General features: G+C 37.0%; 1 protein-coding gene across 8 annotated transcripts in view; it reads left to right on the top strand.

Moving 5' to 3' along the window:
* KLF12 (KLF transcription factor 12) overlaps nucleotides 1-14,863 on the top strand; it is a 617,863-nt gene that overhangs the window by 445,553 nt on the left and 157,447 nt on the right. For all 8 annotated transcript variants that reach the window (XM_081551692.1, XM_081551693.1, XM_081551690.1 and 5 more), the window contains one exon: nucleotides 14,631-14,788. In XM_081551692.1, the coding sequence (XP_081407818.1) occupies nucleotides 14,631-14,788 (158 nt within the window). The remainder of the gene's footprint in view (nucleotides 1-14,630; nucleotides 14,789-14,863) is intronic.

Genomic DNA, 14,863 nt, shown 5'->3' with positions numbered 1-14,863 from the left:
TTGTTGTTTTATTTGATTGAATAAGTAGTGTTAAGTTGAAAAATACCTGTATGTCTGACTGCCACTTACTTAAACTCTCATCATACAGATTTTCTCAGCAGGAAAAAGCCAAGTTAAAAAAAAAAATGCCAACAGTGCAAATTATATTTAATCATCAATAAATATGGTACAAGAGACTTACCTTTGTTATCTTGATGTTTTATAGATTTTTCATCTTATTTTAGTATTGATGTGATGTAAAAGGAAGTGTGGACTGGAGGTCTTAAGTCTCTCTTTTCTGAGCCACTTACCCATTCTAAGCATCTATTTTCTCAGCTATTGCTCAGCTTTTAGACTACCATTAACAGTAGTGACCTTGCCAATCTTTCTGTAATTTTGGGGATTTCTAAGTTTATGTATGTTGATATAAAAGCTCTTACTATGCCACCTGCAGTATTTGATAGTATACAGTAAGTTTACTATAAACAGCATAGTATACACTGAAAGGCTACCAGTCGGAACTATGGACAGGGTTTTACCAGTAATGAAGAAGAATGAAGTTAGAAACATTAAGTGGTATTTACCTGATGCATGAAAGCTTACAAAGTTTTAATCTAACCCTTCTTCTTAGGTGAAGAAAGATGGGCCAGGGCTGCGCATTTGGTGGACAGTGTGGCTCTGAGATTTTAATGATCTATGAAGCTCTAGGTGAGCAGTTCAAGGCCAATAGCATAGAAATGTCAGAAACATCAGCTCCATAGAAGCAGGCTAAGAGCAAAACTGACGTTGGAAAGAAAGTGTCAGTATCAGCAAATAAGAATGTAGTAAGGAATGGCTCTTGGTGTAAACATGGTTTTGTGGAACCCAAGGTAAAGAAGAAACCCAAAACACTTCTCAAGCCTCTTCTATAAGAATATCATTCTCCTGATACTAAAACCAGATACAGATGATAGAAAATACACAAGATCTTTTATACAGGCTCTAGAACCCTCAACATAAAACAAGCAGACTGAATCTAGCAACATATACAAAAGAGCATATACCATGACTATGTGGGATGTAACACAGAAATGAGGCTGGTTTGACTTATAAAAATCAATCAGTGTAATATATTATACTGGTTATAAACACAAGACCACATGATTATCTCAACAGGTACAGAAAAGGCGTTCAACATTTTTTTTCATGATAAAAACACTCAGCAGACTAGAAATAGAAAGGGATTTCTTTAGCCTGATAAAGAACTATGAAAAACCCGTATCTAACATCTTTAATGGGCAAGCTGAATAATTTTTCTAAGATCAGGAACAAGACAAGGATGTTTATACTCACTTTTTAAAAAAAATTTTAATTGGAGGAAAATTGCTTTACAATGTTGTGTTGGTTTCTGCAGTACAACAGTGCGAACCAGCCATAATTATACATATATCCTCTCGCTCTTGATCCCCCCTTCCCTAAATCTATCTATCATATGACCCAGAAACCCCCACTACTGGACATATACCCTGAGAAAACCACAGTTCTAAAAGACACATGTTCCTTAATGTTTATTGCAGCACTATATAGAGTAGCCACGGAAGCAACCTAGATGTCCCATTGACAGATGAATGGATAAAGAAAATGTGATACATATATACAGTAAAATACTACTCAGCCATAAAAAAGAATGACTTTGAGTCATTTCTGGTGAGATGACTGAACTTGGAGCCTGTTATACAGGGTGAAGTAAGTCAGAAGGAGAGAAACACATATCCTGTATTAACGTATACATATATGGAACCTGGGGCTTTCCAGGTGGCTCTGGTAAAGAATCCACCTGCCAATGCAGGAGACACAAGAGACACAAGTTTGATCCCAGGGTCAGGAAGATTTATGGAGGAGGAAATGGCAACCCACTCCAGTATTCTTACCTGGAAAATTCCATGGACAGAGAAACCTGGCAGACTACAATCCATGGAGTTGCAGAGAGTCGAACATGAATGAGCCACTGAACAGACACACACATGGAATCCAGAAAAATGGTATTGATGAGCCAATATGTGGGAAAGGTGGAGATACAGATGACAGAATGGACTTGTGTACTCACCACCTTCATTCAGTACTCTAGCCATGGCAATTAAGGAAAAGAAGTAAGAGAATCCAGATTGGAAAGGAAGAAGTAAAGTTAGCTCTTTGTATAGTGACCTGAAAGGAAGGAGTGAAATTATCTCTGTTTATAGTTGACATGATCTTGTATATAGAAAACCCAAATGAATCCCTTCAAAAAACTATCAGAACTAATAAAGGAATTCAACATGATTGCTGGACATAATATCAGTATACAAAAATTGACTGTATTTCTATCCAGTAACAGTGAACTATCTGAAAATGAAAATTAAGAAAATAAGTTCAACACAAGCTTGTAAATCAACTGTACTTCAGTGAAAAAGAAAATAATTCAATTTACAATAACATGAAGAAAAGAAAATACCTAGAACAAAAGGTAGCTCAGATGGTAAAGACTCTGCCTGCAATGCAGGAAACCTGGGTTTGATCCCTGGGTTGGAAAGATCCCTGGGAGAAGCAAATGGCAATCCACTTCAGTATTCTTGCCTGGAAAATCCCATGGACAGAGCATTACAGTCCATGGGGTCGCAAAGAGTCAGACACAACTGAGCAACTAACACTTTCAAATTTAACTGAAGAAGTACAAGATTTGAACACTGAAAACTTTGAAGTATTATTTTTAAAAAACTAAAGAACTCGTAAAAGGAAAGACTTCCATGATTGTAGATTGAAAGAGTAACTGGTAGCATTCTACCAAATGGTAAATAAATTCAGTGCAGTTTCTATCTAAATTCCAACTGCATTTTCTTTTGCAGAAATTGACAAACTGACCCTAAAATTCATATGGAAATAATCTTAAAAAATATAAATTTGAAGGACTAAAACTTTTCAATTTTAACGTTTACCTCAAAGTTATAAAGTTAAGACAGTGTGGTACTAGACTAAAGATGCACATATAGATTAACAGAATAAAGATGAGATCTTAGAAATCAAATGTTACATTTATGATCAATTGATTTTCATGAGATTTCCTAGACAATTTAATGAAGAAAGAATAATTTTTTTAGCAAATAATATGGAGACAACTGTATATCCACATGTGAAAAAATGAAATTAGACTCCTTCCTTTCTTATACTGTACACAAAAATTAACTAAAAATGGGTCATAAATCTAAATATTAGAGCTAAATCTGTAAGAAGAAAGCATAGGAGTAAATCTTTGAGTCTTAGGTTAGCTAAAGCTTTCTTAGATATAACCACACACACACATACAACTAAGAAATGTTAAATTGGACTTTTGTGCTTTAAGGACCCCAAGAAAATGAAAAGACAACCCACAGATTGGGAAAAAATATTGGCAAATTATATATCTGATAAGTGACTTGTATCTATAATATATGGAAATTTCACAACTGAACAGTTAAATGACAACACAATTTATAAATAAGCAAAGTATTTAAATAGACATTTCTCTGAAGGAGATACACAAATGGCCTGTGAGTACATGAAAAGACTCAACTCCATTAGTTGTTAGGGATATTACGAATGAAAACCACAATGAGATACCACAATGAGATGGCAAAAATTCAAATGACAAATATAATGGGTTGGTGAGGATGAAAAGAAATTACAAGCTTCTTACAGTGCTGGTGAAATTATAAAATAGTGTACTCACTTTGAAAAACAATTTGAAAACTCACAATATTAAACATAGAATTACCATATAATCTAGTAATCCCATTTCTAGATGTATGCCTAAAAGAATTTAAAACACAAAAGCTTGAACAGATACTCGTAGCAGCATTATTCCTAATACTCAAAAAGTAAAATCAGCCCAAATGTCCATCAACTAATGAATAAAATATGGTGTGTCTGTATATAATGAAATATTATTCAGCTATTAAAAGGAGTGAGGTATTAATTATTTCATGATATATGTAAATTAATTCATTATACTATATACCTCAAATTTATACAGTGCTGAATATCAATTATGTTTCAATAAAACTGGAAGAAAAAATAGGAATAAACTATTGATGCATGCCACAACATGGATAAACCTTAAGGACTTTATGCTTATATGAACAAGTCAGTCAGTCAGTTCAGTCGCTCAGTCGTGTCCGACTCTTTGCGACCCCATGAATCGCAGCACGCCAGGCCTCCCTGTCCATCACCAACTCCTGCAGTTTACCCAAACTCATGTCCATCGAGTCGGTGATGCCATCTAACCATCTCATCCTCTGTCGTCCCCTTTTCCTCCTGCCCCCAATCCTTCCCAGCATCAGGGTCTTTTCCAATGAGTCAGCTCTTCTCATGAGGTGACCAAAGTATTGGAATTTCAGCTTCAACATCAGTCCTTCCAATGAACACCCAGGACTGATCTCCTTTAGGATGGACTGGTTGGATCTCCTTGCAGTCCAAGGGACTCTCAAGAGTCTTCTTCAACACCACAGTTCAAAAGCATCAATTCTTTGGCACTCAGCTTTCTTCACAGTCCAGCTCTCACATCCATACATGACTACTGGAAAAACCATAGCCTTGACTAGATGGATTTTTGTTGGCAAAGTAATGTCTCTGCTTTTTAATATGCTATCTAGATTAGCCATAACTTTTCTTCCAAGGAGTAAGCATCTTTTAATTTCATGGCTACAGTCACCATCTGCAGTGATTTTGGAGCCCCCAAAAATAAAGTCTGACACTGTTTCCACTGTTTCCCCATCTATTTCCCATGAAGTAATGGGACCAGATGCCATAATCTTAGCTTTCTGAATGTTTAGCTTTAAGCCAACTTTTTCACTCTCCTCTCTCACTTTCATCAACAGGCTTTTTCGTTCTTCTTCACTTTCTGCCGTAAGAGTGGTGTCATCTGCATATCTGAGGTTATTGATAATTCTCCTGGCAAAGCTAGCCACAAAAAGCCACATATTTTATGATTCTATTTCTATTAAATACTCAGAATAGCCATATCCATAAAGGCAGAAAATTAGATTAGTAGTTGCAAGAGCTAGGAAGAGAGGGTGTGTGGAATGCACTAATGAACATGGAGTTTCCTTTTGGGGGTGATGAAAATATTTTGAAATTAGATAGAGGTGATGGTTCCACAACATTGTAAATATAATGAATGCCACTGAATCGTGCACTTTATAGGGTGATTTTATGGTATGTTTATTATATCTTTTACATCTTAATAAAGACACTAACCAAAAAAAAAGAAGAAACCCAAGTTTAAGATATATTGGACATTGTATCATGTTTACATTATTCTAGGCTAATCTTCCTGTGTGTGTGCTAAGTCGCTTCAGTCATGTCCGACTCTTTGCGACGCTATGGACTGTAGCCTGCTAGGGTCCTCTGTCCATGGGATCCTCCAGGCAAGAATACTGGAGCGGGTTGCATGCCGTTCAGGGGATCTTCCCGACCCAGGGATCGAACCTAGGTCTCCCACATTGCAGACAGATTCTTCACTGCCTTGAGCTACTAGGGAAGCCCAATAAATTATAATAAGCTATAATTCATATGTAAATTTTCAGATCACAGCCTGTGGTTTTTTTCCAGGAACTGCAACAAAAAATAGGATTCTTGTTTTCTTTTTTTCTTAAAGATAAGAGCTTATTGATCACAAAACTTTAATTTAGAATTCTGCATATAAAAATGAACATTCAGGGTTCACATCTTTTCCTCCATTTTTAAGATCAGCCTGTTCTATTTTTGTTTTCTTTTGCTTGTTTATCATTAATACTTGACCTAGTTCAGAAATAACTTTATGAGACATACACTTAAAAATTACTGTTGTATCATTAGAATGGGGAATAAACACATAGGCCCTAGGCTAATGTGGCTGAGTTTCCTGGCAGCCATAACAAAAATATAAATAGGATGGGGATTGTTAGTTCTAACTATCTGATGAAAACCAATTTTGTGTATATGTATATATTCCAGTTTTGCCAAGGAGGCTTTCCTTCATACCAAATAAAGATTGTAACATAGTTCTTTCTCTCTTTCTCCAGTTTTGTTGAAGAGTGAAAGAATCCTAGCTTGAAGAGTCAGGAAATAGACTAGTACCAACTCTACTACTGTTTAGCTCTGTGGGTTTGGCATCGGTTAGTTTAATTAACTTTTTGAGCCTTGGTTTGCTCATCTTCTAATGTCTTTCAAGTATAAATTTGGGTCACATTACTATACCTTCTAACTTTTACAACATCAGTTTGGCAGAGTACTCAAAGGTTAAGTTGAGTTTCAAGAAAGAAACTAAAAACAAGTTAAATATTTCCTCCATTAGATGGGAAGATTTTTGGTATTCTCCAAAATTCAAATACATGCACATTTTATGGTAGGACAGATACCTATTTGTGGCACCAGATAGCCCTTTTGGCCAAAAAAAACTCAAGTGGGATATTACTAATGAGTTCTACTTGGCCATGTTATTTATATATCCCTGTACGAGTAATTAAAAACTGTTTCAATAATTTATGTAAGCGTAAGTACTAGATATTAACTGGTATAATTTCGGTGCTCTTTAATAAAACAAATCTCTAGTGGAACAGAGACCTTGTTAATGATGAGCATAAAATAGATGGAGGCTGTGTTGATGGTTACTTTTAGTTTATTTATGATTGCATTACAATAACTCATAAGAACTGTATATTTCGAACATTTTATATATGTCTTAATATTTAAAACACCAAGGCTTATTATATACTGTCCTCACCTAGTGCATATCCATATAACTTCTTTATGATCGGATCTGCCTTAAAAGAAGATCCTTTTGATATGAAAAAATTAGCGTGTTTATATCAAACACCAGTGTTCGCCCTTGGGAATGTCCTCATGGGGTGGACTGTGTTCCCCCAGCTCTTTCCTCTCTTTCTTTCTCATCACCCTTCCCAGCACCTGCTGATAAACCAGCTTCTAGAGAGGCATGCATATAACCACATCTTCATTCTTGAGGAGTTTAAAGTTTATCTTTAATAAAATAAAGGGAACAGTCCTAGAGGGTCTCAAATCCAGATGGGCTCAAGGACCACACCTGTAAGATAAATGCGTAGCGCTGCCTTTATAAGGCAACAGTGGTAAGGCTTGTGCCAACCTGTGGAAGACAGCACCTGCCTTAAAGGCATTCTGATTATTAAATCCTGCTCAGACCTAGAAAGGTTTTTTTAAGGCTTAAATGATCCATTGAGCTACAACTCCTGGCATGAAATATAATTTAAACCCCAACATTTCTTGAAAAAATTTTGTGGAAACATTCTTCTGAATATTTTGGCAAGTTTTATGTCTTCTGTTCCATGTCCAGCATAATTCAGAAATCTAAACTTGTTTCAGGGCCCTTGTTCCATCCTACATTATGAATTGATTTTATGGGAAAAAAATCTTGACGATGAATACAGTGTTGCCCCCGAAGAAACTATTTTGAATAGATAACTCTGTATCTGAAATGGGTTTCTTTTTTTTTTTTTAAACAAACAATCCTCTTTCAGCCTGTAATCTAAATTCATCATAAAAGTTTAACTATATAACAAATCACAGCAAATGCCATTAATAACTTGTTTTTTGTATTTATCCATGTATCTATTTTATCTTGTGCTTCAACAGCTTATGATCTTACTAAAATAAGGTAAATCAAAAAAACAGCAGAGTCTGTAACAGTTTTGAGTATTTTAATGGTCCTAGATAGTGATTAAAATTATTGAGTAGCAGCTGTTATTTTTAAGGAAAATCATGATATACTATAAATCTATCTACAGACTCACCTACAAAAAGTTCATTGGTAAACCAGTGAACCAATCTTTTAATTAGTAGGATATTTCATTTATTAGAATAATAATTCAAAATACATTCTGCACATATTCTGTTCATATAAAAAAGTGTCACATTCTAGTTAAATAAATGCCATTGAGCTTTTGACGTATTTCATCTAAGTATTACTCTTGATTTATACATTTTGTGAAAATGGGTTTATTTTTATTGAATTCAAATATGAATGTAAAGTGGTGTCATGTTTTTGTCACAGCTTCTGGAAAGATTGGCAACTTCTAATCTTATAGTTTCAGTGTGCTCAAAAGTAGTTTTCTGTAGGAAGCTGGGCAGGAATGAAAGTGAAAGTGTTAGTTACACGGTTGCTTCTGACTCTTTGCAACCCCCTGGACTGTAGCCCATCAGACTCCTCTGTCTATGGAATTCTTCAGGCAAGAATACCAGAGTGGGTTGCCGTTTCCTTCTCCAGGGGATATTTCTGACCCAAGGATGGAACCAGATTTTCCTGCATTGCAGATTCTTTACTATCTGAACTACCAGGGAAATCCATGGGCAGGAACGAAAGAGGTGAATCAGTGGATTTGTGCTATCTTAGAATGAAGCTTCTAGGGACTGGATAGTGAATGTATCTAAATAACCCCCTTTCTCTTATTAATACCCAGGGAAGACCTTGACATGGTTTCATAGAAGCTAGAGAGTCTGTGATAGTATGAAAGATTCCTGCTTCTGAGAGCCATCTGCTGGCTAAGAAAAGCCTGCAAAAACCTCCACGTGTCTGTCTTATCCACGTGAATAGAATCTCAAATACTAAGATTTATGTAACTCCTGGTTAACTGAAATTCTCATCAACTCTATTTTCTGGCTTGTGGCCTCACTATTTCATTCCCAATGTGGTGTTTGATTTACTAACGAGGAAGTAGTTCTCACTTCCGTCTATTCTGTGGCAGCAGCTGATTCAGAATTCCCGCAGGTTATATATATGTTCTATTGAAAATCATTTTAAAACAAGCTTTGGAAAACAGTACAAAATATACTTTTAAAACTGAATGTGCTCCCTTCCCTTAAGGTAACTCTGTTGTGCAGTTAATTCTAAATGCTTTTTGGTACCATTGTAAATAAACAAAGATGGCAGGGAAGGAACAAGTTCTCTGGTCTTGATGGTTGAGGAAGACTTAATTGCTTGTCACTGCCAAACTCAGCCTTCAAAAACGTTTCCCTGGAAAGATATACATTTTACAAAGTTAAGGAAGTATTTTTAAGATAGGTTAATAGTAAATAATTACACTGAGTATTTCTACTGGCAATATTTATGAAAAAGTTTACTGTAAAATTCTCAGGAGTAAAGTGTATGCTTTATCATAGCAGACTACATTTAAGAATGCCTTTTTTTTTATGTGCTATTGTTTTCTATAATAGGATTAGAGGGGAAATTTAAATGATTCCGGTTATTTTGTTGCTTTTTTAACTTTTATGGGGCTTCCCAGTTGGTGCTAGTGGTAAAGAACCTGCCAGCCAATGCTAGAGACATAAGAGATGCAGCTTCAATCCCTGGGTCAGGAGGATTCTCCTGGAGGAGGGAATGGCAACACACTCCAGTATCCTTGCCTGGAGAATCCCATGGACAGAGGAGCCTGGCGGTCTCCAGTCCATAGCGTCACACAGAGTTGGACGCGACTAAAGTGACTTAGCATGCATTCATGCATGCATTTTTTATTAGATGTGGTTTATATTCTTAAATACCTGAGTGAGTAGAACATGATAACTCAGGTGGATTCTGGTGTCCAGCCCTCGGGCTCAGATCCTGGTGTGGACACCCAGTCTGTTTTGGCCTTGATCTTAACCTCTCTTTGCCTCGGTTTCCTCATCTGTAAACTAGGGGTACTAATAGTATTGACCTCCAGTAGCTGCTTTGAAGCTTAAAGCATTTGGAGCAGTGCCTGGCCCATGGCAGGCATTCTGTCAGTGTCGGCTCTCATTGTTATCCAATCACCCTCCTTGAGGTTCTGTTGAGAGGATGTGTGTGAATTTGCTGAAGGACCTTCCATCCCTCTGTTTTCTGCTCTTGTTTTAAAATTTAGGATGTGTGTGTCCTCTTCCCAGTCTTAAAAGATTGTCCTGGCTTTTTCTTTTTAACTCCTGTAGAAACTCCAATTTCAGTGAAGGGCATCTCACTGCTCTCAGGTCACACGTGACAAATGGCCTTATTACCTGCTGATTGCAGTTAACCTTCATTCCTTTCATGGCAGCTGTGTGGTGCCTTCTATTTAAATAGAGCTGTTCCTGGATGTGACTTTTCAAGCCTCTCTGGGTTTCATTCTAATTTAACTTACCATTCCAAGTGGGACTATTGTGTAACTGAAGGTGTGATTCACTCATTTGTTCTCTTGCCATCTAATTATTACAACGCAGTGCCTGTGAGGCCCCCTCGGGCGTTCATTCACTTCTCTAAATGGTCTAACCTTCTGGGGAAGGGAGTGGACCTTTAGTTATTATTTATGAACTATGTGGATGTGTTTAGTGCAATGTCTGGGAACACACCAGCAACTGTGTTCAGTTGCTGAATGGTCCCAACCATCTCCATCATACCAAGCTTATTCATAAGGATTATGGGAAGAACCCTCTGCTGGCATAGGCAGTAGTTTCTTGCACGTTTCTGTTCTTCAGAATGAGGCTAACTTTTGAAGCACACAAGTCAGTGTGCGTGCATTTGGGGGTACCTTAAAAGCTGTGGTAACAGAGGGCACATGGCTCAGAAAGCATAGAAAGGGCGGAATATTTTATTTTCACTGAAAATTTTAATTGTAAGCCGTGCTTTAGAATGCCATTCTCTTCAAGTTAGAGCAAAGAACCAAGACACTCATGGGAACACATTTTAATGGTTGCCCAGAATCCCTGGTATTCAGTCTCCACTTTGTATATTACAGCATTTAAAATATGAAACAAACAAAAAAAATAGATATGCAACAAGCAGCAAAGTTTTACTGTATAGCACAGGGAACTGTAGTCAATATTTTGTAATAACCTCTGATGGAAAATAATATGAAAAATAATATATGTGTATATTTATAACTGAATCACCTTGCCGTGCACCTGAAACATTTAAATCAACTATATGTCAATAAAATATATGTATTATGAAAAAATAAAATTTGAAACAGGGAAATGAAAGTAAGAGTAAGGAATTGAGTAAGCATTATCAGAAGACTTGCAGTCAAAGGATCCTGGTAAGGATTAATTAACCAATTAAAAGTTAATTAATTAGTTGATTATACTGAATTAAAAATTAAGAATACCTGACTTAATACATTAATCCATTCATCCATCCAACTATTCAGTCATTCTGTTTAGCCAACATTTCTAGAATGCCCACAATGTTTGTGGCTCCAGAGACACAAAAGTTCTTGGTACCAGCATCTTAACTATCAGGTTTCCTGCCGTGGACTTGGCGTGGCCAAACACCCAGTCCACAGTTACCTTCCAACTACCACGTCCCCCACGTCTAGGATCGTGCTGTGGGCCCTAGTACAGCAGCAGTCCTCCGTGGACTTGGGTTTTCCTCTCCTCTTCCTGTGTTCTTTAAGCTCGTCTGCATTTCTGATTCTTTTTTACTTCAGCCCCATTCACCTGCCTTTCCACAAAGAGATCAAATAAGTAGTTCTTGTTTGAAAGGTAGAGGCTAGCCTAAGGTTCGTGACATCTTCTGAGAGTATCTCTGCCATTCAAAAAAGGGAACCAGGGGAAATTTTACCCATTGAATGTCATTTTAAGGTTAGCTTGGTTGGGTCCATTTATTCAATGCACATACCTTTTTAAAAATTATTCTTATCATCATCATGCAGATATCTTTAGGTAGTTGTTCTTTATAATGTCCTAAAACATTTCACTTTAAAATGAGGAAAACCATGGTATGAGGTTTTGTAGAGCATTAAGACCATCCACCTGACATGTCTTCAGTTTTGATGTAAATTCAAAAATCTGAGTGAAGAGGTTTCCTGCCATTCTGTAGTCCTGCCTTCCTTCCCGGCCCACCATATAGTCCAGTGGCTGACTGTATAGCAGCATTACCTCCTTGGTCCCTTATAGACTTGCTTAGTAGTTACTGGGTTTTGATTTTAGGTTTATTTTTTTACTTTTCTCTGCATATATAAAACACATAGCAGAATAAATAGCTAAAATCAACAGGCCAAGCAATATGTGTGTGTGATTATGCTTAGTTACATTTAGACTTCTGTATAGTAGTGCATAGAAAGCATTGTACAAAACAAAATGTTCTTACTATAGACTTTGTGTTATAATTTGAGGGACATAAATACCATGTCATATTCTCGATTTGAAAGGTGTAAAACATACCACAACACGAAAGTTTCTATTTGTGAGGCCCCCAATGAGAAGATCCATATTTGTTTTTATGAGTAGATACTCAAGAAGTGAATTACTGTCACCTTATTATCACACGTAGAGTCAATTTGTTCACAAGAATCACATCTTATGCCAGAACATACCCTGTTAAGAGTGACTAAAGCCCTTCTCTCGTGGGACAGACCAGTCACACTGTTTTGACTCTTTTCACAACCAAGCTCCAATCCCTACAACTGAGTCAATGATGTGGAAAACCACAAAGCCGCATTGAGTGATAAGAAGGCAGAAAAAGTGGCTTAGCCACCCCTTATGTTCTTTCCTTCAACTTCATAGAAATCTTGCACAAAAGTGTTTAAGATACAGGCAGATAAACGTCATTTATATTTGATCTTAGCTAATAATATAAAACATTGGCTACTGAATCTGTTACTTGTACAAGGGAAAAGATGCTTTGAAAACCTGGGTGGCTCGGTCGGTAAAGAGTCCACCTGCAATGCGGGAGACCCGAGTTCAATCCCTGGTTCGGGAAGATCCCCTGGCAAAGGGAAGGGCAACCCACTCCACTGTTCTTGCCAGGGAAATCCCAAGAACAGAGGAGCCTGGCGGGCTGCAGTCCAAAGTGTTGCAAGAATTGGACATGACTCAGCAACTAAGCCACTACCACCATATGGAAGGAGACACTTCAAAGTTTACTGGAGCAATGTTGCAGTAAAATATTAGAAATAAATCTATATGTCCATCACTTAGGAAATGGATTTTTAAACTCTGGAATGAATGTTCACTGGACTACTTCCATATTTCGTCTGAGTCAAATATTAACCAATTATAGCCCATGGACCAAATACTGCCCACTATTTGTTTTGTAAATAAAGTTTTATTAGAACATAGACATACTCATTTGTTTTATTTGTACTCATATTTATCTACAGCTGCTTTCATGCTACAGTTGCAGGGATGATTTGTCACAACATAGACTGTATGACTCCCGGTCAAAATATTCACTATCTAGCCCTTTATAGGAACAGTTTACCAACTCCTGATCTAGGTAGATTAAAACACCATCTATTGTCAAATACACCGCTGAGAAAGACAAAATATATCAATTAAACCATGACCAGCCATCAAATGTCAGAGGCATCCTGATTTTAGAGACATTGACATATTAAAAGATGCATCTTAGGATCCGTGCACTGTGGTATATGGCACTTCAAATGAACAAACCACTGTGTTTGTATCAGTATAAACAGACCTCAGATCTTCAGTGTCGAGTGAACAAAAGTCAAGTGTGGAACAATTTGCAGAATGATGTGAACAGCCTTTTATCTCTATGTCTCTTAAAAAGCACAATATAATGAGATTCCATGAATGCAGATACCAGTAAGCATAATTTAAAAGAATTGAAAGGATTTGTAGAAAACTGATGATAGAGATTTTCCCTGGGAGGACAAGGGATCAGAATAATGATGGAAGAAAGAGGGGGAAAGTTATCTTTATCTGTAGTGTTCAGGTTTTTTGAGGATTGATGTATTCATAAAAAGTAATTTTAAAAAACATCGAAACCTGGAAAAGCTGGAAGAAAATAATGTCAAAGTATTGATAGAGGAGTGATTGCTTTCTTATTGTAGTTCACTGTAACTTTAAAGAACTTCTTGAATAACTTAAAAAAATGAGTCATATTCTTCATTTCTATCTCAATCAAAAGAGATTAATGTTGAAAGAAGTACATGTTAATCAGTTACCTGACATTACAAACTAATCCTGTTTTTCTACTGTGGCATTAAGATTAAACAATGTACAAGTCAGGGCCAAATTTCATAGTTAAAACTTTTTTTCATAATGTGGTACAGCTAATCTGTAAATACAATGCACTTGATTCCTCACCGTGAAAAACCGCCAACGGGAAGAGTTAAATGTCAGGTGCATTTTGCAGAACCAAAATAGCTTGTCATGAGTCATGTTATTGATGTACTGATGTCATTTCTTTCAGCCCAACCTCACTTGTTTTGAAATGTACATTGTGATTTTACACGATTCTATGTGTTGTCACATGCAATTCAGACCCTCATGTTACTTATTAAATGCATTCATTTTGTCATTTATCTATAGCAGGTCTTCCTAAAATATTCTCTGAAAGTGTCTTCGCAAGTTCAGAACTTTGAGCGATAATTTTACCGCCACCAGATCATTTCTTTTGATGATGGAGATCTGCTCATTCACTGCTGCTTTCATTTAGTTTTTTGGGTTTTTTTTCATTCTGTTGTTATTTTAAGCATGTCTTCCTCTCCCGAGGAGTGTTTCATCAAAAATAGGTCAGGCTGCCCGCCTTCGAGATTAAGAAATGAAACATGTCCCAGAAAGTGACAGCAGTAATGTGGACATGGGGCCTTGAGTCTGTATGAAGCTGCAGACTGTGAGCCTCAGGTCTCACGGCACTGGAACCAGACAAAGTGCTGTGTCTGCTCACCGTTTAAATCTCCTTTTTCTTTTTCCAGTTCAATCTCACCATTTAGTATTGAGAGCACAAGACGCCAGAGAAGGTCTGAATCCCCAGACTCGAGAAAACGGCGTATCCACAGATGCGATTTCGAGGGCTGCAACAAAGTATATACAAAAAGTTCTCACCTGAAGGCTCATCGAAGGACACATACAGGTAACAGCTCTGTAGGGCTTCTCACCTGAGGGTCACTGCGAGTCCAGACAGGGCCGGCTGCTTGACTTCGGACCC

This window comes from Giraffa tippelskirchi, chromosome 12, assembly GCF_054371585.1.
Source record: "Giraffa tippelskirchi isolate mGirTip1 chromosome 12, T2T-mGirTip1v1.2.pri, whole genome shotgun sequence".
NCBI lineage: Eukaryota > Metazoa > Chordata > Mammalia > Artiodactyla > Giraffidae > Giraffa > Giraffa tippelskirchi.
The sequence above is the reverse complement of the archived record's forward strand: the minus strand, read 5'-3'. Positions and strand labels throughout refer to the sequence as shown.